This window comes from Maylandia zebra, linkage group LG13, assembly GCF_041146795.1.
Source record: "Maylandia zebra isolate NMK-2024a linkage group LG13, Mzebra_GT3a, whole genome shotgun sequence".
NCBI classification, from domain to species: Eukaryota; Metazoa; Chordata; class Actinopteri; order Cichliformes; family Cichlidae; genus Maylandia; species Maylandia zebra.
Window position 1 is genome coordinate 8,382,836 of NC_135179.1, and position 26,103 is coordinate 8,408,938.

The following is a 26,103-nucleotide window of genomic DNA, read 5'->3' on the forward strand; positions in this document are numbered from 1 at the left end:
GGTTGTGACCTCAGCTTTCATCTCCTTGGTTTGAGGCGCCTGCGGCCTGCTGTGATCTGCACCCGGCCAACAACGCAGCAGATGTCACCAGACACTGACAGTCATATGCACAACATCTCAAACACACACAGTTTGTGTCTTTCATACAGTATTTACACACATGTGCACACAGGCTCTCGGCATGGATCCACATACACCATGTAATGTCCCTCTCAGACACATATAAATACATTTATATTACACACACGCAGAAACCAGCTCAAACAGGCTTTGTTTTTGCCTCATACAGTGTGATGTTTGACCCCATAACACAAGTATCACCTGCAAAACATCCTGTCCCCTATCTGTGTCGCCTTCGTTGTAGAGCTCGGAGTTAGACCAAACTCAAAATGTTATTAAAACGTGTGTCTGTCTTTATTCATAACATGCTTCCAATATTGTGTTAAAACTGTAATGATGAAATCTGCTACTGTAACAGCTGTATTGGGAGACAGCCTACCTCTCTGCTTTTAAGATTAAGCGTAAAACTTTTCTTTCTGATAAACCAGGTGACCCTGAACCCTTGTTCTGTCACGTTCTACTGCAATGGGCCTAGGCTGCTTCCCATGATGCACTGCTTCTTCTCCACTCAACTCTTTTCACCCAGTTATACAAAAGAGCATGCGTCATCCCTTTATTAGGGAAGATGATATCACAAGTAGTGAAAGTGTATATAACACTTTGCATTTAATCATTAGTTACGATTCATCTGAGTCTGTGCCACAGTGTGTGTCTTTTGTCCAATCTTCCTCCCTCACCCCAGGTGCAGCAGATGGCTATCACTTAATTTTAAAATCACTTTCAATCAGAAAACCTCCAAATGCACTAAAATTGCATCCATGTAAATGTATAATTCAAAGTGGACTGGAGTGCCTTCTTACCTACTAGCTAATGTGGTCTTAAATTATGATCATGGCTGCTGTCCCTTGCCGACGCTCAATGTGTACAGACTCGTGCCAGTCTTTAACACAAAAGAAATGCAAATTTAAAGTGATTATACATCAGTATTTTTTTAAACATTGATGCCGTCTTGAGTGCTTTATATTATAAGATAAAGACCCTAAAATATTAGCCTCTGTTTTTAAATAATTATTTCTGAGCGCTACTGTCTGAACAAAGTCTCTCGGTCGTACATTATTGGCCGCCACACCCTCTCTTATCAGTCATCTCTGAAGTTGTCCTCTATCACTTCATTGCCTCACATGCTGTCACCTGCCCTTCTCCTCAGTCGGCGCTAATCCGACTTTACCTTCTTGTCTTTGTCCTCATCTCGCCTTGTTTTTGGTGTCATGTGTTACATGGCGATGATGGGTGGTCAGGCAGTTGTGGTGGGGCGTGAGGTGCAATTGGAAAACGGCTGTGGAACAGTTATTATCTCTTGGTTATTTATTTTTCCCCTGTGCGACTTAAGATGGCTGCTTGTGATGGAGACAGGCCTGTGTGGCTCGCAAAACACTGTCTTCTGTAAATGCCCATGTTTATCCACAAGCTTGACCCAGTGGGCCTGAGTGGGTGGGTTTCTCAGGAGATGCAAGTGATGGTTATGGTTTGTGCATATACAAAGGCTTTTATGGTAAACTCCAGCTAAACTACTGTGCAGGGAGACTGGTTTGACATTATCTTTTTCAAAATCTGCTCACAGTGAGTACGTGCGAGTGTATGTTTGTATATGACAGTATTAGGAAGTGAACACACACCCGCACACACATACACACAGTGTTAAACTAAGGTGACTGTTCTGCTAAGTGGCAATGAATAGGCTTTAGTGATGTGCTCTGATGCCACTGCTAAGCCATTCACTGACAGTTAGACTGATACCTAAACATGCTCTGTTTGCCATATAAATCTGTTTTTGGAAAACCGTACCCACAGTCTGGGATGAGGAATTTGAGGTTGCTGATGCTAAAAAGGCATACATTTTAGAAAGTGCTAGGAGTTGAAGTGAAGGACACTGTATCATGAACCCCTTTCACCTTCAAGAGGCCAAATGAGGCCATTTGAAACTGAGTGTTTCTAGCTATATTTTTATATATTAATATGTTTATTTGCCATTGGGGGTTTAGACATTATAGACTTTGCTTTTATTGTAATTTGATTTTAATGATTCCATAAACTGGTCATCTCATTTTGACAGTTATAAACAGGGGCTGCAGATCTCTCACTGGGATGGAAAGCTGTAAATAAGTCAGGTAAAAGACAGCTGTGTGAAGCGTTGCATTTCAGACTATAGTCTAGGTCAGTCACTGCCCTGGCAATACACATACCTACATCCTGGATATGCACGATGCTAACAGCATTAATGTTTCAGCTGCGTTTTATAATATGCTTTAGTTAATGAACAATGTGATTAATGGTTTTAAATAGCTCTGAATAAAGTACATGATTTATGTATGATTGATATTTAATCATGTATAATAGATTGAGCTGAATGTTCACTTGCTTTCTATGGGTTTTCTTACTTTGAGACTAATTCATCTGATTTCTTTTTTCCCTTCTTACATTTAAAAAAAAAAATGTGTTCAGACTTGGTTATATACAGAAGTACTGAAGGTACAGAGATTTGATAACCACTCTGACTATGATGAGTTTGTTGCGATTTGTCTGTCAATGTATAATTGAGGGACTAGTTCATTTTTAAAAAAACAAGTTATGATCATTAAGCATCCTTAAAGTATATAATTAGCTCAGTGTAACTGTTGAACGGTAACAGTGAGGCAGACAAAGTAAGAAAAACAAAAACCAGAGAACTGTTCTGACTTAACATCATTTACTTTCAGTTTTTCTTCTGATAAATATCCACAAAAAGATCTAAATCGTTCAACCTCTGACTGGCAGTTTATGCTCGTCATTATTGTTTGGCGAGCATAGCTGTTGTTTGTGTACAGCGACATGAACAAAAAGTGATATCACAGCTTCTGGCGCGTGCTGCACTTTGGTGGCATTTCGGTGTGTTGTACATCTGTTGTTGTAACCTGGTGAGGCTACTGTACAAGTGGGTTGGTCTTTAGTGGCATTTCAGTCATATGTGAATCTTTCCCACCTCTAATGTAATGATTTTATTTATTTTTATGTAAGCGTGATAGGTTACAAGGCTATGATGATGTCACAGTTCACTGAAGCAATGACCAAAGTGTCAACCTCAACTGCAACTTCAAGCAGCAGTTTTTGATTATCCTTGTGGAAATTTAGCTTAATGTTCTGTGATGCTCAGAACTGCTGCTTTGTTCCAGATATTAATTTGGAATTAATGCAGTTCAATCATTTTTAAACATAATATGCTCCAATTATTGAACAATGTGATTAATGGTTCTAAATATCTCTAAATAAAGCACACAATTTATGTATGGATAATGTTTGACCTTGTATAATTGACCTGAATGTTCACATTTTTTGTGTGTGTGTGTTTTCTTACTTTGAGATAAAGGAATCAATTCATCTGATTAATCTGCAGTTTAGCAACTTTATTGAAAAATGTGAACTGTTAGCTTCTATCACATTTACAGTGTTAGCTGTCAATTCTTTTGAGGTTGTGAAAGTATTAGATTAACACTAATGGTGTAGCCGCATTAAGAATGTTTGAAAAATGAGATGGATCCATTTGTATCAGTATATCTTTACATGTAAATGCACAGAAACAGAATTCGTGAACCCCATTGTTCTTTCATGCAAAAGGAATTTCCGAGTGCTCATCCATGAACGCTCGCACACACGCACACCAGCTCCTTATCCAATCCCTCCACTAATTCCCCCTTGGTAGAAGGTGTTCATTGTTTCTCTTTCATTCTAATCTCCCTCTCTCCCTTTAAAAAAAAAAAATCCATATTAGATTCTCTTTGAGTTGGCCACAATCAGAGCCACTGAAGCAGAGCATCACCCTGCTAGTGTTCTTTGTCTCCCCAGATTTGTCACTTAGCATGGAGAGTACACCTTTGTCATGGAGCAGGGTGGGAGAGAGCAGACTCTCACTTTGGGCAATTGTTTCTTGTCACAGGCCATCTTAACCTCCTCCCTCCCCCTTAAGTAAATCAGCTTTGCTCTGGATTAGGGCCCTATCATAGCACCGTCAGATCTCAGCAGCCTGCCAACAAACAGCTAAAACAAATGGATTCTGAAAGTGAGAATTGCATGAAAATAATTTCCCCCCCGAAAATTCCGATCTTGTGATTACCTGGAAATCTGCCTGTTAAGTCTCTGGCATATAGAGGTCCCAGTCTGATTAATCTAGAAAACCCTTGAACTTCTTGGTGTCCTCTTTTGTATTATCTGCTGAGAAAGTTACGAAACATGGTGGGAATCATCCAATAGTCATCATAATCTTTTTGGAACGTGTTTATATTGCAGTTTCATGGTAAGTTGTCATTGTTTTAAGTACATTTCATGTTAAGAGGCTTTGTACTACCTTGAAATAGATACTATACTAAGAATTTAGACAGTGTAGATAGTCAGAGGCAGTTTTTCCCAGAGGTCTGGGTGTTGTTTTTGGCGTGGGAAGAGCATGCACATCAGGCTTTCTTAAGCGAACTACCCCAAAAAAACAGTGTGTCTCTTCTGCAAATACTCTAATTGTAAAAGGCTTTGTGTAAAATGAATAACAAACCAATATAATCAGCATCATTTACAACATTTACAGTGAACATCTCCAACTTCAGCTGGAGAATGTAGTCCTCCTCCTGCAGCCTCGTTGACCTCGAACCTGCTTTCCAGCTGCACCTGGTGCATTGTAGTTAGTGCAACTCCATCATCACCAGAAGGAAAACTACAATCACCTGCTGCAGTCCAGTTTGGTAGAGTATGACAAACTCACTGGAAAGGGAGCTAACCGATATCAACGACCACCACAGTAACTACCAGAACAGGAAGTTAGCAGTAGAGAAAGAGCAAGAGTGAGGGAAAGCAAATAGGAGAGCAGTTTAGTTTAATTATTTAATTTGACTGATAATAATAGTACACACATGTACTTTTATACTGTCAAAAAAAGGTTAAAGCCAATTTTCATCTCTTATATTGTGATGATTTTCTTTCAATACATTTTTTCCCCGCACAGTTGCCATATAATTAATGTGGGCCACATAACTCTTGTCATTGTAATGTAAGCTGTTTGGCCATTTCCACTCTCCTGCACTACTCCATGACACCTTCCTGATGCAAATTCTCAGCAGCACAGATTCACTACATTCCTACGTGAGCTGTTCCAATCAAGTTCTCATTTTGGAAAAGCTCCCTTTCTTTGGTAAAATCTCACAAGAGATCGTTTCCACCTGTTACACATGCACACAGTACTACTTGGACATGGATGGATGCTCTGTGTCCCCCCCCCCCCTTTTTTTTTTGATGCACTTGTATTTCTCGTATATGTTCATAGAAACGCACACTAACTCAGACTTTATTGAGCACACACCATCATGGATGTCTGCCACCATGGTGATTCTGCCCTCCTCATATCTCAGCTGCTGCTTCATGCAGAGGGAGTAATCGATCTAAGATACAGTAGCTCAGGGAGCGTGTGTGTGTGGGGATGGTGATGTTATTGGCCATTTTAGGTCTCTGTGATGGCCAGAGATGGTAAAATGGCTGGAAAAGTGATGAGCAGGCACTTCATAGACCAGGAATGAACTCTAGCTAATCCCGTCGACCTATCTGTCTCTCTTCCTCCCTGCCTCCTCATCACTCTTTACTTTCCTGTTATACCCTCTCCCTCATTTTCTCCATCTTCTTCCCTTTTTTGACTTTTCTTTTTCGTTAGTTTCCTTGCAATCAGTTTCTCTCTGTCTTCCTCTCTACCCTTCTCTCTTTCCATTTCTTGACCACCCCCTTCTTTTCCAACCCCCCTGTGTCTCTTTCTCTCTGCAGCAGAAGTGCAGAGCCAGGGCTTTTTCCTGCTGGTAATTTATTTTCCCATTAGCCCCCTGTCTGAAGTGCATGCTCTAGGTCTGAGTGTGTGTGTGGGGGGCACTGAGGGCCACCCCAAAGAAAGACCCAAAGAGTCAAAAAGAGGAGGGCACCCTGGACACACTGATAACGTGGGAGAGAGAGACTGGGTTGGAGGGACGGAAATGAAGCGAGAAAGATGTGAGATATTAGTTTGGTGTCCATCTAAGCAGTTTTGCTCGTTATGAATTGTGATGCAGACTAATCAGAAAAGTTCAGTGACAGTGACTTATTTCAGTGGTACTAATAATTAACCAGTTGATCCAGACATTTAAATTGATTGAATGACAGCAGTTTACTGTCTTGAACTAATTCAGATTTCCTGCCTTCTTTTCTTTTACCTTTCACCATCAGTCAAAAAGATTTTAACCTGAAGATTTTCCAAACTAAAGCTTTTTTTTTTTTTTCCAGACTGTGTTTACCAAACAAACTGTTCCAAGTTGAACCAACAGAACGTTATATGGGCAGTGTTCACACAGATTCATTCTGGCTCTCATCTGAAGCGATTTTTACAGTGACAGTTTAATTCAGTGTCCTACAAAAATCCATTTTAAGAGCCCGTTTTTAATATATAATATATTCATCTAAATGTGTCCATGCCAGTTGATGTTCTCCTTGTTGACTGCCATAGGGCTGTTGAACACTGCGATATATATCTGGCTTCCAGTTTCATAAATTTCATCACTCTGATAGTGTCATAGTGCAAAAGGGCAAATTAAAAAAAACAAATAAAACTACTGTTCTCAAATGACTTGAATAATGTGTTTGCCTACAACTGGTTGGGGATTTTTGACATGATCATGGCAAAAACGGTAACTTTAGGTTCAGCTGTGATGCTAAAGCCACATGTAGCTTGTTTATAGACAAATGTTAGCATTTTACTTTTTGTGACTGTTAATTTCAAGATTAAGCAAAACGAGTCAGCATCATAAGCTATAATTTTCCACATAGCTTCATTTCTGCAATAACCTCAAAGCTGATGGAAACATGATTGCTTTTTCTTTCAAGGACAATTTTGGGTTGACCTACAGAAATTTGCCGTACTTGCTACACTACATTGCTCAATACACTTTTTTTTTCTCTGCAATCAGAGCTCAAAATGCACTCACACTCAAATCAAGTCTGACCTTGGTGGGAAGGTCATGGGAGTATGCATGCCATAGACGCCTGATGATATTTTTTTCCTCCTTCTTTTTGAGTTCCCTAAACCTGCTGACTTGGGTTCTGGCTGTGTGGGGTAGAGATGAAAGCCATTATATCTGGAGATTTCATTAACTCCATTTGGCCTCTAGAATACACCAGTTTTCCATTTAATGTGTCTCTCTGTTTGGCTCTGTGTAACAAGCTAGCCAGAGGTTACTCCCCAGTAAAACGCTCCACTCTCCCAGTTGGGATTAGGCCTTTTAAGGACTGGTTTGTGTGTGGCGCTCCCCCTTTCATCTGCTGCCATCAGAGGCACCCCTACATTAAAGGGATTCCTCTCTCTCTCACTCTACACCCATCGGTGTTTCCTCTCTCATTTAAACACACTGTTATGTTTCTTTCTGACTGATTATCAATATTTGTGATAACTGGAGTCTCTTCACAATTTAATATAGATTACTGGGTGCACACTTGCTGAATAAAGAGATTTTTTTTAATCTCATGAAATAAATTAAATGATAAAGTTTTAGAATGTGGTGTCATTAAACTCAATAGCAACTATTTGTGTGAAGGTTTGCTTTGGGGGTGGGGGGTGTCAGCTGGAAGTAAAGTGTTTTTTATCAAGTAACTGGCCTCTCTGTTGTTAGGTGGCAACAGTAAAAGAGTTATTTATACAACAGTTTCATCTGGGATAACTTGCGCTCTTTGGTCCTGATTTCCAGCCTCTTAACATTCAGTTAGACCCTTTGTTTTTCCTGATGTCATATACATTTTTTTATAGAGACAGTAAAGTTTCACAGCACAAGGTCAGTGTATTTACAGGTGATTGCTGCAAAAACTCTACTGTAAATATTTTTCTATTCTTCGCTCTGTATGATGTGATCTGCTGTTCAATTTTTGTTTATGAGGGGCAGCAAATCAGAAGAACGTTGTCCTAATGAGGATGACCTTAAATGAAGACAGACAGAGGTACTCAAGAGTTCATATGGACCTTGAAATGAGCATAGCCAGTCTACTTTGATTAAAAGTAGTCTTTCTTTAGAGTGATTTTGCTCCTTAGTTTATATTGCTGTCCTTCATGTTTTCTGATGAAATAATGAAAATACAGGTTCATCGTAGCAGCTGTGGAATCCAATGAGATCATTTGAAACAAGTGACAGCTACTACACCCCAAACCCCTTGTAATACCAAATACAAAAATGACAAATGAAGAGGTGACAAATTTAGATATTTCTTCATCAAGCTTTAAACTGAGTGTAGTGTAGTGGTTGGTGTTTTTATCCCACCGTCAGCATCGAGCGTGGTTCTCGTTTCATGAGTGATTGTTTCTGCACTATATTCAATTTCTTTGTCGTATACAGTAAAGGGACAGTGTGACTGGCGCTCACTGACATTCAACACCATATTCTTCCAGCACTAGAGCACAAACTGCAGTGTAATCTACAATCGTTTAAAACAACCTTAATCCCTCTCTTGTTGTAACTAATCGCCCTCTTTACTCACTTTCTTCCCATACTTTTACTCAATTGTTTGCAGTTTTGATTTTGGGGTGGTTTTTTGTAGTTCATGCCACCCGAGACGGGGTGGTGGTTAGTGAAAGATCATCTAATTTTGGGGCCACAGTGGGAAATTCCTCTGGTCCTGTTTCCAAAGTGTATATACATATGACAATACACATGAAAGCCATTTTCACAGTTCATTCCATTATTAGGACCATTGTTATTGTAATTCAACGTAACCAAAGTGATAGTATTGCATTCCTTTTATGGCTATTGTTGCCTTTAAAATACACACACATACACACTGCTTGGGGGGAAAAAAATAAATCCTCTCATATAATAGTAGCAGATGAATAAATTGGTCTTAATCTGTGTGTGGATGTGTGTGTCTATAACGCCTATAGTGCAGCATTCATAGGTGGTATGTAAAACTGGCAGCCTTATCAGTTATCAGGGGAGGCCAAATTGACACAGAGGAATCACTCCATTGTGTGCGGATTCAAAGAGAGATGTGAGCACATTGGATGTCTCCATTTCCAATAACTGTGACCTTGAGGCAAGAGGAATAGCACTGTACCCCCGCGTCCAATCTGCTGACTGCTCGATTCAGACAGAGCCAGTTGATTTTGGGTGCTAATCGGGGATACCTCAGGGTTATTCTAAAGGGTAAATTGAGTTTGGCTTTTATTGTTTCTGAACCGTGTGAATGCAAATCGCAAAGGCCAGTGTACAGTTTTGTGTGGAGTTGAATATTTATAGTCTGTCTTTTTTTAAAGTTTTAGGTTCAATAGTGTTGCATTTAATAACAGAGAAAGAAAAAAGTTCTTTTCAAAATGTAACGCGTGTGAATTTTATCATGTGCTGCCTTCATGAAGTCTGACTTCAGCTGACCTCAGGTTGCCCATTTTACCTCAGTCAGGATTGTTTTGTTTATGTGGTAGCAGGCTTAAGTCAGATAATCATCTGCTTGATGTGAAACCGGCGATTCATCACGTCTCATTATTGTTATAATACTAAAGCCATGTTTTTATCTTCAGTCTATCTCAACAGCATACTAAACATCACCACAAACTCTTCAGTTATAGGCAGATTGGTTGAAAAGGGCATACTCCAGAACTGTGTATACATAGAGTAAAGACGATTGTCATATACATATATAAGTGTGTGTTTTACCCGTCTGTACATGTCTCTGTTGTTTTTGGCCATTTCATGAACAAAACTATATTTATTTTAAGCTTCAGTACTTTGAAAATAACAAAGTTTAAATATCCAGGAAAAAAAACATGATGTTTGCATTCATGAAACTAATGAAAATAATATGTGAATATACAGTAAATGTCCTTAATTATAATCTCTGTGAGTTTGACCGAGTAACCAACCTGAGGAAGCTTTGAGTTTCACAACTCTTAAATTTGTCCCTGACAAATGCCAGCAATAAAGGAAAATGTAACCAACACTAAATGTAATCAAAATGAACTTGTTAAACCATCAAAATGAAGTGTAAACAGGTAAAGACTCTCGAAACTAAACTGAAACTAAATTGAATTCAGATGAAAAATGTAAAACTTTTTTTTTTTTTTTAAATCAAAGCTGCAATATCAGCCACCAGTGGAGTACAAATAATACAATGTATACTTTATTGTATTAGTGTATTTTAAGAATAAATAAGATTTAAATTGATGGTGAATGTATGGCTCAATGTAACGTTTGTTTAAATCAAAGTCAGTTGACCTGTGTTAAAAAGCCATTAGCTGAAAGTGTGTGTGTTGGACATCTTTTTGGCCACGTTCACACTGCACGCGAAAGCTCATCAAATCCGATTTTTTTTGAGCCTATGCGACCCATATCCGATCATGGTATGACAGTGTGAACGGCACAAATCCGATTTTTTCAAATCCGATCTGGGTCACTTTCGTATGTGGTACTGAATCCGATACACATCCGATGTTTTAGAAAGCGACTGCTGTTTGAACGGTCATGTCGCATTAAATCCATCTTTTACGTCACTGACACAAGACAGACGCCAATTATCAGCGCCCGAGAAGACATCGTGAACACTTCCTGGCCATCCAGTGTAGATGTTAGTGAAACTATTGGGAAGACAACGTGAATGTTTTATTTGTACTGTATAATCTGCAGATTCTGACAGAAATCTGCAACTATCCTTTGAAGCACCGCTCCTCTAAAACAGCAGTAAGGATAATTATTAGGTTATTTACATTATTATCTGTCAGTGCGCCCCAGGGTGGCTGTGGCTACAACGTAGCTTGCCATCACCAGTGTGTGAATGTGTGCGTGAATGGGTGGATGACTGGATATGTAAAGCGCTTTGGGGTCCTTAGGGACTAGTAAAGCGCTATATAAATACAGGCCATTTACCATTATGTAAATAATAAAATAACTTAAAGCAAAAATTGGAAAACGTAAAGTCCGAAGTCTTTATATTAAGGGCCATCAGTCAAACAATATTGTTTTCTCTGAGTCTAAACAGAGCGCGTTGTGTGTGATGTCTTCTTTTGCGCATGCGGGCCACTTTGAGCGTTCACACTAGAGCACGTTTGCTGTCACATTTTATTTGTAGTGTGAACAAGCAGACAAAATAAATTGGATTTGATCAAAAAATCGGAATTGAGCGTTAAGACCTGCAGTGTGAACGTCGCCTTTTTGACGTGGTTTAACGCTACCCAACTGTCTGTTTCAAACCAGGTCTGAACAAAGAAGGCAGGTTTCTTTTTAGCACTCAGTATAATTAATCCATCCCTCCCTTACAAAAGGGTCCCTACCCCTGCTTTTCTCCGGCCCGTCCCATTGGCATTTTAGGGCAGAGAGATTCAGCAGGACCCCCGGGCACCCTCCTGCCCTGACCCCTGCCCCCCCACCAGGGGAGCATCTGTGGATCGATCCAGGGCCAGCTGGCACCAGGGGGAGAGAGGCAGGACTGGTAGTCTAAGACGAGGTCTGCTCCAACACAGATACACTCTTCTTTACTGGAATTTATAAAAAAAGATGAGGCACTGTGGGTAGTTTCAGGTTTGCATGCTCTTATTTATTTATTTATTTATTTTAAGAAGAGCCTGAATTTTTGAGTTAAATAGATTCCAAGTAGAAGCTTAACCTTGATTTCTGTTGATGCACTGTAGTTGTAAAAAGATGCAACTAGGGGGCAGCATGCAGCCATCACCCCTCCCTCCTTTACATCCTACATCCTCTGCCTGTGCCCGTCTTCTTCTCCTACTCCTGTTGTGCTTCCTCTGCACACACATTTAGTCCTCTTCCTGGCTCAGGAAAAGAGCATATTGATAGTTCTATCCTCTCTGTAATAAATTCAACTTCTACATTGTCCTCCCTTTTCATTTTACACATTGTCACAACCTCCTAGTCCCTCTAATCCCAGTTACCCCCTCCACTTCCCCGCTCACCATCACCTTCTCTCACACACACATTGATTGACAAGTAGCATCTGGGGAAATGGAGCACATTCCCATTGTTTGCTGCCACTACTCAAATCTGTTGAAATGGTTATTCCATTCTTCCGTCAGAGTATTTGCATATCCTTAAGTATTTCCTATTTTCCCCACCTCCCCTTTCTCCCCATCCTCCTTTTTGCTAAATCCCCTCTTCTTAAGTGTTTAGTGCATTTGGAAAATTCATTCATAAAGTATCTGCATGCGCTATTAGCTTAGTATAATAGCCAGGGTGTAATCTGCAGAGAGATAAGAGGTGGGAAGAGAGTGCTTTTTTATTTTTTATTTCCTCATCTTCTTCCTGTCCTGATGGGGCTGCTCTGTGGACAATCACTGTGCCGATGATATGTCATTATGTTCCCCAGCCAATGCGACAAGGCTCAAATGTCAAGAGGAAATGTCAAGAGGCCTTGCTTCTGTAGTTTTTATTTATTTATTGGTCTGAGAGAGGCGTGAGGTACTAAGGAGGAGGCAAAGAGGGAGAGAGATGGAAGGATAGGAGGGTTCGTAGCGATGTAGTGTTGGATATCGACAGGAGATGGAGAAATGGAAAGGTGGAGTAGAGGCTAGAGATACAGATTCAGATCAGCTGTTTTCACTCCTGAGCAAGGATGTATACTAACTGGGTTCACACAGTCTTTGGCTGTGCTCTACTGTACTGCTACCACATGCCAGCTGCTTTAGCCTCAGCAGTGTCAAACTTAGTTTCACACTGTTTAAGGCCACACCAAGAAATGACAATGGCATTAAGGGCCAGACATTTAAAATGTACTGATAATCTTGAGTTTAATTGAAAATGCCACGCTCATATAGCCTTTTTATAGACCGTTTTGCCCACTTATACCCTTATTAATGTATTCTGATTACAGAAAACGACTGCCAACTCGCAACAGTTTTTTTTCCCACTTGTTCTTGCACATTTCTACAAGTGTTATTGTGTTTAATTGGGCCAAGCATCCACCCATCATCCATCCAGGTGAGAGTCACGGAGGCAGTAGTCTAAGCAGCAATCTGCAGACCTCCCTCTCCTCCAGCCTGTCCTGGTTCTGCCCCCAGGGTCTCCTTCTTTTGGATTTGCCCAAAACACCTCATCTAAGAAGCATCCAGGTGGCATCTTAGTCAAACGCCTGAACCACCTCAACTGACTCCTCTTGACTTGGAAGAGTAGCAGCTCTGAATAACTCAGCTCTTCACCATCTGTGTAAGGTTGAGCCCAGACACTCATTTATACCACTTGTATCCATTACCTTGTTTTTTGGGAGACCACCAGAGCTTATTTGGCCATAGCTGAGGACAGAAATAAGACCAACGACTAAACTATATGTTTAGCTTTCTCTTCACACAGCAGACCAGTACAGGCCAACCCATCTGCCAGTCTGCTGCTGCAATTCTTTATTCATCCTCTACTCTAAAAACACATTTCCAACCCAGAATGAGTACTTCACTCTTTCCCAGCTGAGATCCCAATTCTCATCCCAGACCACTGCAGTGGAGGTTTCCCTTTGATGGAGTCAGCAAAACTGTCTGAAAAAGAACCGTCATCTGAAAACAAAGGCTCTCTCACCTCAGAGTAGTCTGTCTCAAGCATCAACTTATTTGTTTTATTATGTGTTATCAAATTTGTTAGCTTATAGGTAAAATATAATTTGACATGTGCAAAGTTCATATAAGGTCGTGAAGGCTTGGATTGTTTACTTCAGTGTTTATTGTGTCCACTTCTTCAGTATTTCCGGCCACAGTTATTTGCAGTTTGAGTATCACATGTTGGGTCTCGTATGGTTGGCCTGTAACACTTTTAATCTCTATTTGGAGCTTACATATTTTCTCTCTATATTACCAAAAGCTTTACCACTCTGTACTGATACAAATTCTGTGTGTGTGAGTGTGAGAGTGTGTGTGAATACCCTGCAGTCCTCAGCGATAAGGCTGAGATTGAGTTTTCCCCCACAGAGCCATAGCGTCCAAGGAGTGTGTGTGTATGTGTTTGTGTGTGAAGACATCAGGAAACAGGCAATGTAAAGAGCTTGTATCGCTTTATCTAGCCTATCCGCCAGAGTGTATATGTATATGTGCTCTCAGACTGGTGTAGTGTGAAAGGGAGCTTGCTGGTTTGCTTTATTCGGTATTGTGCGCACGAGAGGATGAATCCTCAGGGCTCGATTCACAGCTGAGAAAAGTAGGTATTTTTCTGTGGTATAGCTGGATGCAGCTTTTAGACAGCCGTGCAGTGAAATGGAGACAAAAAGTGAGAGCAGGCGAAACCAGGCATTTTAAAAAGAAAAGAGAACATGTGCCGTACCGCTGCCTGCTGCTTTCATTCTGGCTGGCCTGTGAAGGGACGTGTGAGACAGGTTGGTTTTGGTGCTAAGATCAGTGCCTTCTCCCATGCAAATAGGGAAAAAGAACATTTAACCAGGAAACACATTACAAAAACAGAATCAGTTAAAAGAGAGGAGGCACAAGAGAACCGAGAGGGGCATGGTATGTCAGTGGTATCAACACAGCAAGGAGGTGAACCAGCCTGATATTCACTGACAGCATGGTGCTTCCATAGCAGGCAAAACCCATCAGTTTTTGTTGGAGGGAGGGCAGACAAAAGGCTGGAGCATCCCCAACTGTTTAGTTTCCATATCTAGCAGTCAGTGACAAGGCTTTCCGGCAGTTCTTATTTTTAACACATGGTCCTCTGGTGAGCAGCTTGCATACACACACACACACACACACACACACACACACACACACACACACACACACACACACACACACACACACACACACACACACACACACACACACACGCGCGCGCGCGCAGGGCCATGTCACTGATTGTATAACTCTTATCACCTGGTCTGTGGCATATTCCCAAATTCTAATTTGACTGCTAGCCCCTGGCCCAGAGCCCATCTCTGAAAAGAAGTACAGCAAAAATGGCTTCAGCGCGGACCTTTGATAGGAAATATCAGGAGGGATTTTACAGCAGAATTCACAATGAGGAATTCAGGAGGGACCCACTTCTAGCTTCTTCTGGATTTATATAAACCTGACACTGTGATGGGCCATCAGTTTAACCCTCTCCCAGCACTTTATGAAAGTTTCAAAACAATAAAAAAAACAATTAAACTCAACCTCTTTTTTCTTTCTTTCTTAAATTCTGTCTGTCCACAGGAGTCTCCATCAGGGCGGAGGAAGGCCTTGGCCACTAGCAGTATAAACATGAAACAATACGCCAGTCCGATGCCCACACAGACAGATGTCAAGCTGAAGTTTAAGCCGCTGTCCAAGAAGGTGGTGTCAGCCACGCTGCAGTTCTCCCTCTCCTGCATTTTCCTCCGCGAGGGGAAGGCCACGTAAGTTTTTGTTTTCTTATATTATGACCCACATCCTTCGGAAGTGGTTACACGTTGCGATATTCAGCAGTGTTCTAAGTTGTTTGTAACCCTCACTAGTTATAACATTAAGTCTGATGCATGTAGGAATAATACCTATCAAATTGGGCCCAACACCCATGTTCACTTCTTCCTTGTTCTGTTGCCTTTGCTTGTGTTGAGTTAATCAGTGTGTCGTTTCATGTTTCAAAAGTAATTTAAGCAAGCACATAGTGAGATCGTCATGTTCAATTTTGCTGTCTTTAATCACAAGACCGTTACAGCAGTCAACTTTGAATGTCTCACACTAGTGACTGATTGGAGCCACAGATATCCACATGACTCTTTCACATTGGTCACAATTAATTTTGGACAGTCTGGCTTCATTAGGCTCTAATTTAGAGTCTAGTAATGAAGAGACTTTTATCCACTGAAGGGTATGAAAGGATATTTTTTTTAAAAGTAATAAAGTTGCCAAGTTTGCAGCAAAGAGGACAAGTAAAGCTGTTGATAATCCCTGCTGTGAGTAAGAGAGTAATTTGTGTTACCCTTTGCAGACCAGTAACACATGCTTGGTATAAAAGTCTAGCTAATACCCTTTTTATGTCACTTCTAACCAGAGGTGACTGAAAATCTAAATTTTCTTTGTTAATCTGTTAGAGGGTGAAATTTTGCTTTTTGTTCCATTTATCAGTTTAAATTATAGGTACATACAGACACACACACACACACAGACACTTGTCAATCATTTTAAGATATTGAACCATCTTTCATTTGAAGACATGCTTTCAGTCAGTGTTTTCTGTTTGTTATTCATTTTAATTTGATGGCAGCAACTTTCATTTAAAGATACCCCTCCCCACACACACAAACACATATACACTGAGCATGAGCAAAGCGGCGAGGCCTTTGTTGTGTCGCGGATGGCGGGTCGATGGCGCGTAACCCTTGTTAACCCTTCGGGGAATGATGTCGACCACACACAAACAAACTCCATCACAGCAGTTCAAATGAGCCCATGGGCCTGGGAAACACCAAACACAAAGAACAGAGAGGAGAATACAGCGATTATGATGGAGCGGTGGTATCGAGGGACTGTGGGGAGGGGGGCGCACAGAGGACTACATAAAATACAAGAAATGATGTAGAAATGCATCAGTGGGGCAGAGGCTGGAGTCAAAACCAAGCTTTAAAGAAGCTTTAAAATGTGAGGGAGGGGTGTTAAAGTTTTAGGTGTAAAAATGGTCGTCTGGAGTGAAGAAATGATTGAAAGAGATGGATTTTAAATGTATGTGGGGTGTGTAGGTTAAATTGTCCTATCTGTCTTGATGTTTTTCAGCTGCATGTATTTCTCTATCTATGTGTATACATTGTTTTGGTTCTTGGTTTTTTTTGGGGCTGGTGGGGTCCAGTGATGAGGACATGCAGAGCCTGGCCAGCCTGATGAGCATGAAACAGGCGGACATTGGCAACCTGGATGACTTTGAGGAGGAGAATGAGGAGGATGAGGAGAACAGGGTCAACCAGGAGGAGAAAGCTGCTAAGATCACAGGTAAAACACTGGAGGAGCACTTTTTTATTTTGCTTTGTAAGATCAAAGATTTATCTGCTGAAAGTCATTGAAGTTGCTTTTGGTCATTTGATCAAAATCCCCAAAACGCCCGAAATTTCCCAGACTTCCTGAAGAATAAGCGCGGGACCCAGGCTTCATTTGGGGCATTTACTTTGCTTCTTGGTTTCTTTGTTTTCCCCAATTTATGCTTGTGTGTGTGTGTGTGTGTGTGTGTGTGTGTGTGTGTGTGTGTGTGTGTGTGTGTGTGTGTGTGTGTGTGTGTTTTTCCACAAATAAAAAAAGTGAGAGTTTGTAAATTCATGAGCTTTATTTGCCGTGTATTGTCTGCTTCAGGGCGTTTTCTGTTGCTTTGACTTTCCCACATCCTTGTTACCCCTCGTTCCCCTCGTCTTGTATTGGTTGCACTGGCAGACTGACGGTGGCTTGGCTCCTTCCTTACATACATGATTCATTCTACGGTCGCATGTACGGGCCGCGCTGCTTCCTGCTTTGCTTAATCCAACTTTTCAAAGCGCCACCTCTTCATGTTAAGCTTCATTTTTTCTCTCCTTTCTTTTTCATGCTCTTCATCTCATTTATATGTATATGCATTGAGCGCCCACAGCTACGCTTCACTAGCACACATCTCTGAATCAAAGGATGGGCCGGGCTGCCAAAACTCGCTGCTGTCATATTCTTGCCTGAATGGTACCTCCAGAGCAAGCCAGCAAGCAGCCCCAGCAATACTAACACTAGGCTAACCAATGCATACGCTGTAAAACACATGTTCTCTTTTGTCTTTTTATATGCTGTATGTAAATTATGAAACCTCAATAAAACTCTGTGTTTATATAGGGTTGTTAGTCATTGTTCAGTATTACCTCTTTATTTATCAGTCTGGAACCTGAAGCTCTGGAGGCATGTCAGAAATGTTATTTTAAAGTAGATAAAGTTTTTTTCTTTTTAGCTTTTGGCTCTGTGCATGCATTTAGCACTGCAGTGCTGATGCAGTGTTTCCCACAGAACACGGTTTCCTCTGCAAATATTTTATAACTGAGCAATAGTGAGTCTCTACTCCTGGGGATAAACGTCTTCCACATCTTGGATGGCAGTGAGTGATGACAGTTGTTGTTCTGCTCTGGAGCCTTCAGGAGTTTGACATGTTGGTACATGAACCAGTTCTCCATATGCTGCCAGCTCTGGTTACAGTGAGAAAGAAAGACTTTCTTACTTAGACCTGCTGGAGTCTAAGACACAGGGTAGAGCATGTTCAACCCCAGGAGAAGAGACTGTAGAAATGGCTGAATGATATCCACCTTCAAGTGTACACTTTACAGAGAGTCTATGGGAACACCACAGTCTGCTTGTTCGGTGATGATATAATGATGCTCTTTCCCGGTCCAGCGTTGAACGAGGCTCTGTCCTTTTTAATGTGCTGCAGTGCTTCAATTCTTGTTTTTGGATCCGACCCCCTAAAAAACTTTTAACCCTTCAGAACATATTCTGGCGTTGAGATTAAGCTTAGTATCAGGACAAATCTGGACTGTTTTAAACTTTCAGTAATGTCCCAGAGCTTTGTTTGTTTTTGGGAACTGAAGGAGTGTTTGGACCTGGATATTGCTACTGATATGAAACGTAGCAAACAACTAGTTGCCCAGCAAAAATTGAGCAGCACAAGACAGGACGAGCTAGCTATTTATCATTAACAGGCAGTCATAAATATACTTGATTGAGGTGACCTGCCCAGGTAAAGTTGGTGTGGGAAACACTGCATTTGGCTGTTAATACTATAAAGTTGTGAACTTTATAGTGTAGACCTTACCAGCTAAATGGTTGATCGCAGCACTATTACTAACTAAAGCATGCACATTCACACTAGTGTTCCTCTTTACTAATCTGTTTGTACTTGCAGACTTGTTAGTGATAGAACTGATGATAATATAAACCAAACCAACAGTCTGCACTCAGTTATTGTGCAGTGTAATGTGCGGTGTGGATGTGTGTGGACATTCTGGATGGTGTGTGTTATTTTTGCCTTGTTCACTGCTTTTCTTCCTCCCTCCCTTCCTGTATGGACCTGTCGTTTGCAGAGATAGTAAACCAGTTGAATGCCCTCAGCTGCTTACATGGGGATGATGATGATGATGGTGGTGTTCCCAAGCGAGCACGCAAAGCAACAGCTAAGCCTGCTGCTTCCTCCCAAGGTCTTTTTTCACCTTTCTTTCACCCCTTTTCATCCCACGATTCTTCTTTTATTGTCTTGTGAGCATTGTGTTGCCTCTTCCTACCCCTCAGTGTCACGGTTTATATCTACATATTTATTTATTTTTTATTTTTCCTCCCATAATGTTCTGTCTCCCCCTCTTCCTCTCTCTTTGGCTCTACCCTCCCTTATCCCTTGATCCTTCGTGACATTGGTATTGTAGTCGTGTTGTGTGGTACGATTTATCTTCAATCATGTGGTGACGTGCAGTACGTGGTGTTGTGAACACATCAGTTGGTGTTCATCCTTTTGGTTCCTATTGTTTCTCTTATTTGACAATGTGACCTTTCCCACTCTTTTACTGCAATTGGTAGTGAACCAAACCAGGTAAAAAGAAAAGAAAAGAAAGAGACCCTTTTTCCTCTTTCAGGTCAAAGCAATATTTGTGTTTTCAAAATAGAATTAAGTATATTTATTTTAAATTGAGAATATTTAGCCTATGATATTCTCACGTGATCTTAAGCTAGATAAAAAAAAATGTTTTTTTAAAAGTCCGACCAATCTGTCTATAAAAGTAGAATAGTTAATTTAAATTTGGCCGCTTTCCCCTACATGCTCGTCTCCTTTTGCACTTCTAAGTCAGGTTCAGTGGCCCCTGGGTCATACCACCAGTGATGTTTCACACCTTGGCTAAATTTAAATAAAGTGTTTTGTTTTTCTTTTTTGCAAGGGCACAGTTGTAAAACTTTTTCATCTTATTAAAAATCGCATAAATAAGGGCTTTATGCGAAAGCTTTCCCTTTCTCCTCTGGGCAAATAACTCCAGTCACTGGTTCAACTGGAAATTACATCCTGTTGGCTAACAGTAATATACAACAAACATAGCTTTGTACTCTCAAGGTTTTCTGAGTTTATTTGGGGTCTTCCAACATTCTTCTCTTTGGATAGGAGTAGTCACAAACCCTCTCACAGATTTAAACACACTCTTGGACATGTGCACTTGTCATGGCCTAAAATTGGCCATGAATGTTGTGAGTTAAGTGCTGTTCCTCTTATCAGCCATCACCACTTCACATAGCCACACTACATATAGACCCAGGACACGTAGCTCACAGCACAGTTTTTCTTTATACTAGTTCAGATTTTCATGTTTCTCAGCAACATTTCTTGGCATCTACCTCAGGCACATTTACACTCTTTTCAAACTGACCCACACCCTGGCAGCATGCGATTGAACTACAGTGAGTATAGTGAAGATAAAGTACACAAGTACCCCCTCCAGCTGGGAACTCCATAGCAACACCATGCTTTCGCCACAGTCTCCCACAGTAACCCTCCATACCACACAAAATTTCCCAGAATGCCACTGTTGTATATGCTCTGAAGAAGGATGAAATGGTTGAGGAACAAAGGAGTTTAGGCAGTGCTCCCCAGCAAGCGGGATTTCTTATCCAAGACTGAATGGTTCACTCCGAAGTGCAGATTTTGGTGCATTTGGCTTTGTGGCTGTTTGTTCATTGCATTTTGTTGTGTAGCTGTTTTGACTCTGTAGTTTAATTTAAAATAACTTTTTATTGAACTCTTTGGCAACAGAGCTGATTAATAAGCTGAACTTCCTGGAAGACGAGGATCAGGATATGGCTCCCGCCATGAACAACAATCCTTTTGATGAGCCCGATGTCGACCTTCATCCCAACCATCTCAACCCATTTGATGATCCTGATGAGGAAGGTATGTGCAGCTCTGCCAGCTTCTGAAGAAAATGCACTCAACTTCATTTTAATATATAATAATTGTAAAAACTTGTAAAACGTGCCTGGCTTTGGTTGCGATCTTCTTGGTGTTGCTTTGGGAAAAGTCTTTGGGATGATGAGCAGTGTGGCTTTAAGGTTCTGATGTGCAGATACCATGAATGTGTATAATCCTCTGCAACTGTATCAGGCTTCAATGCTTTCAGTCAGACACCTAAACCAATATTTTTGTCTGACCACCTGAGTGGACAGGTATTTGTTTTTGAGTGTCACGCTCTCACATACATAAAAGCACACCTTTGCTGCCTATTTGCTTACTTAAGATGTCTTTGATCTTCAGCCTTAAATCCTGGATTTTACTTTCTCAAGTGCATATTTTTACGTATGTACATGTGTCCTTTAATGTCCTTATCATCTTCAACAAAGGTTTACTTATTTTGGGGACGATGCAGTTGCTGTTTTAATTCAATAGTGGCTGTGTGTAGGATTTGGTTGTCTTATGTTGGCAGTGAAGGCAGCATGAAGCATATGTGCAGGCACCACCCAGGAGCCCACACAGGGAACCTGGATCCTTAAAATGTTGAAATAAACTAAATATTATCCACACAATTTATGAAAAGTCAAATAGGCAGTTAACCTTCTAGGAGCTGGCATCCACATATGTGGACATCACATTTTGGGTTGTCTAGACCACAATACTAAATTTTACTGTACAAGGGCCTGATATCCTCTTCTCAGAAACTACATCAGGTAAAAAGATAATTCTTTGTTTTTACATTCATCAGGTCCCAATCAGCCCAAATAGCAAAGAGAAATAAAAATGTATGCCATGAAAGAGTTCCAGTCTTAGGAGGTTAAGGCACATTTATTTTGTTTCTCTCTGCTGTCTATCTCTTCAACATACTGAGATCACAAGCTACCAAAGCTCATGTCAAGTCTAGGAGTAACATGATTTATACATGCTGTCAATGCTTTCTGTCCTCTGTCAGAGCCCCCTGCCCAGCCGGTCCTACGACCGCGGGCTGACGACAGTTCCTTTTATGACCACGACGACTCAAATCCGTTCAACGAGCCAGATGAGCCAGAGACACAAGCATGTCCGGGGAACCCCTTTGATGAGCCTGACCAGGACACAGACCCTCAGCCAGATCCAGAACCTCCCAAACCCAGGCAGAGGAAAGGTGTCCGGCCCGTTGACATGAGCAAGTACCTGTATGCGGACACTTCTCACAACGAGGAGGAGCTCGACAAGTAAGATTTTGTTATTCATTGGACAATTGTTTCAATGTCCAATGAATTGTTTCAAACAATGGTGTTTGTTTTTTGTTTTTTTGGGGGGTTTTTTTGCATTTGATGACACAGTAACTTTGAATTATGAGGCGTGAACATGCTGTTAAGTAAAGAGCATGCACCTTATCCTGTGCTATTTTTCTTTTTTTAAAGTGTCATGTTTTATTGTTTTATTGACCCGAGACCAGTGATTGAGCTTATAAACTGACTGGGAAAGTGTCTACTGTGCTGAAAAAGTGACTATAGGGCCATTTTCCCATAGACTTTTACACCGCAGAAAATCGTTGTGCAGTCAGAAGAGTCGCCCCCTGGTGGCAAATAGAAAGCATGTAGATTTAAGGGTTTCAGATCACTAGCTTCAAGTGGCCATTGGAGGAATTGCACTTTTCTTCATAAGTAGCGATACTTAAAGCGCTCTGTTACGTTCTCGATTACTGCTGGCAGCCCGAGTCCTGCAGCTCCCCCTCCTTCTAGAGGAGCACTTGTAGGCACAGCTCCCCCCTTCCAAACAGGGCAAAGTGACGAGGCAGCTCTTTCAACAGGAACAAGGGCCCTGTTGTTTCACTGCATTCTTTAACCTTGTCTCCCTCTTCAGTCTTCCACCCGTCCTCCCCATCCTCTCCCTCCCATCAACTTGTTGCCCCATACTTTCCCTCTTTCTCCTTCACTTCCTCGTAGACTCTGCTCATTTTTATTTCACCTTGGAGCTCCTTTACGCTTGCTCCCCACCCTTCCATTCCCTCTTCCTTGTTCCTGTTCCGCATCATTTCGGTTCATCAGTGCTGTCAGCTACTTTGTAAAGAAGAAAATATAAAGATGCTTCTATCTGTTGTTGAATTTAAAGATATGATGAATGTGGCAACGGAGGCGTTTTTTTGGTTATTTGTTTACTTTTTTTGGTATATGCTGCATTTTTAAAATTTTTCATTTTAGTTAAGTTTGGTGGCTGTGTTGTGCAACCCTTACTTATAAATATTTAATCTCAGTGGAACTTCCTGAAATTAAATAAATGAACAAGAAAAAATTTAGTCATTGAACGCAGCATAAAAAGGTAGCTTGTTGTGTATGTGTGAATCTCAGTTTTTACTGAAATGTTAGGCTATTTTATACTTAATAGGCTGTGTCACCTTCTCTAAAAGCTCAATATAGACTTTATCTTGTGATAGTAAAGGTTGCCAACCTTTAGGGGTTGAATCTTAGCTTCACACTGATGTGGGGATCCTTCTGAAGTGTTCCCATCAGTGAACCGTTTCACCAATAGTGTGTGACCATCTCCACAAGAGCAGCCGTGCCCAAATTGTCAATGTAAACCCCTTTTTGCCACTGAGCGAAGCCGTCACACAGACAGGCGTAGGTTTCACTCCTCTCAGCTGTCCAAAGACAGACAGGAATTGACTGGTGTGTTTCTTTTTCTCTGTCTCTTACATCAGGAGCAGCTCACTGCAGAATAGAAAGTTCAAGAGGGCAGCGCAGTGTTTTGACTGCAGCCCTTTCACATGTCTTTTAGCCAGCGATGGTCTGTTAGAGCTTTTCTATAGACCTGCCTCCTTTTCTTTTCTTCACTTCCCTCCTTTTTTCCCCCTTCTATCACTTTGCAGTAGGACACTGAGTACCTCCAACCTTCTCTTTCACAGATACCCAGTCAATCAGTTTTTCCTCTCACCCCCTCCTCCTCCTCCATCCAATTCTCTTGTTTGTTTAGGACTGCTTGTTGCATGTTGAGTGAATGTCTTAAGGCCGTGCCCCTGCTTTCATTGCCACCAGCATGCCTGTGTATTGATAACACTGTGGTATGTGTATGCGTGTGTGTTTTGGTGAGTGCTTGTGCGTGTGTGTAATGTAGTCAGTCGTGCTCTGGCCTGTCTGTCAGTAGTCCACCTTGGGTAGTGAGGATATGAGGTCACACAGTCCTGACCTCAGTGCACCTGCATCTTCTATTAACTTACCACTTTCTGTGTGCTGTTCATTGTGCTGCACCATACCTTTGTTTCCCTATTAATGAATTTATAGTTAGATCCTAGGATGTCTTTAAAAGGTCCTAATGGTTATTATAGGTCATTATAAACAAAATGTTTAATGATTAGGCAAAATATATACATATTTTCTAATGTTTTCTTGTATTCGACAACCTAATTTTACAAGATAAAAAATTAGGTTTTATATCTTATATAGCTTATATCAGAGGTGTGGACTCGAGTCACATGACTTGGACTCGAGTCAGACTCGAGTCATTAATTTTATGACTTTAGACTTGACTTGAAAAAATGTTCTAAGACTTGTGACTTGACTTGGACTTTTACACCAATGACTTGGGACTTGAATTGGACTTGAACCGGTTTACTTGAAAAGACTTGATATTTTACCCCAAATATAAAATTTAACATGCATATTATATAGAGATTGAAAATGTGACGTCATTCACGGGTAGAACCGCAAAGGATTCTGGGAACTCGTGGCAAGCGGTACTAGCGCACGCAGGCTTTCAATTAAAATCAGTTATACAGCGATAAAAAGAAACACAAAAATGTCAAGAAGCCGTTGTATTATTAACTGCAATAGCCGGTCGCATGACAGCCACGGGAAGCCGACGGGTAAAGAGATCGGTTGTTATCGGATTATGTCGTTGAAGAGAAATTGTTCAAGCCATGTTTCCGAAGTAACAAAGACGCGATGGATGGTCTGGATTGCAGCCATTCAAAGATCAAATATAACGTCCCAGAACCCTCCAGCTCACAGGTTAGTCTGCTCCAAGCATTTACACGAAGGTCAGTGTTTTTTAGTAGTTAATACGTCATTTTCATAACATAATTGGTGATATAGGTTACAAGCAAGTCTGGCGCTGAACAGAAATTGTCGCGCTATGCTCCTTTATTTATTGTGCATAAATAGTGAATTGTCCTGACACAATATTGCGTTTCGCTTCTGTTATTATGGTACATTGACAAAAACATACACTTTTATTCACAGGATAAAACAGTTGTTTTGTATCACTAATTGCCCAGTACGATTACAGCATACAATATTATTGTCACTGCTACATTTCTGTAACGCGTACCAGAAATTATTTCCACTACTAATTAATTACCGTTGAGCTCAAAGGTCCTATTAATAAACGGTTAACGAATGTGTATTTATGACGACGATTTGTGAGACTGGTAAACTTATGATAGGTACGATGGTCTTTACTTTCTACACGGTGCATTTCAAGGTCCTGCACCCATCCGTCGGTAAACTGTACCTGGGCTTGTTGCAGTGACCTGAAGTTACTAAACTTCATGAGTGTGTGCACTCACTCCAAGAACTGTATGATTATAAATATGCATATAAATATGCTAAGATGAGATAGCTGACTTCATCTAACTAGCAAATGTTGTCCAGGCTACGTTGGTGATACAGTTTTTTTTAATGTGTATATTTTTGTCATGTGATTTTAAAGCTGGTCCTACAACCGCATCCAAGAATAACATGCAGCTTATCTCAGAACTGTCGGTGAAAATTATTCTTGGAGCTAGCTTTAATTGAGCTGCATTTTATAGAGGTGCAATTTCACAATTTGTGTATATTTTCTAAGTTCACTATTTTGTCATGTGTTGAGAAAAACACAGATTTTAAAATTACATGGTCTAATATTTACATTTAGCATATAACTGCAACATTATTTTTTCATTTTTTTTTTTTTAAAGACTCGAAAGGACTTGAAATTCAAAGTTTCAGACTTGTGACTTGACTCGGACTTTTACACCAGTGACTTGAGACTCGACTCTGACTTGCCTGACATTACTTGAGACTTGACTTGAGACTTGAGGATAAAGACTTGAGACTTACTTGAGACTTGCAAAACAATGACTTGGTCCCACCTCTGTCTTATA

At 40.8% G+C, this 26,103-nt stretch overlaps 1 protein-coding gene across 4 annotated transcripts in view; it reads left to right on the forward strand.

The window, feature by feature from the left end:
- The window catches only part of ehbp1 (EH domain binding protein 1), a 163,563-nt gene that overhangs the window by 40,996 nt on the left and 96,464 nt on the right, over positions 1 to 26,103 (forward strand). For 3 of the 4 annotated variants that reach the window (XM_004553474.4, XM_004553475.4, XM_004553472.4), the window contains 5 exons: positions 15,239 to 15,420; positions 16,851 to 16,990; positions 19,081 to 19,194; positions 20,787 to 20,924; positions 21,934 to 22,195. In XM_004553474.4, coding sequence (XP_004553531.2) covers positions 15,239 to 15,420; positions 16,851 to 16,990; positions 19,081 to 19,194; positions 20,787 to 20,924; positions 21,934 to 22,195 — 836 coding nt within the window. The remainder of the gene's footprint in view (positions 1 to 15,238; positions 15,421 to 16,850; positions 16,991 to 19,080; positions 19,195 to 20,786; positions 20,925 to 21,933; positions 22,196 to 26,103) is intronic. The other variant, XM_004553473.4, reaches the window with a different exon arrangement.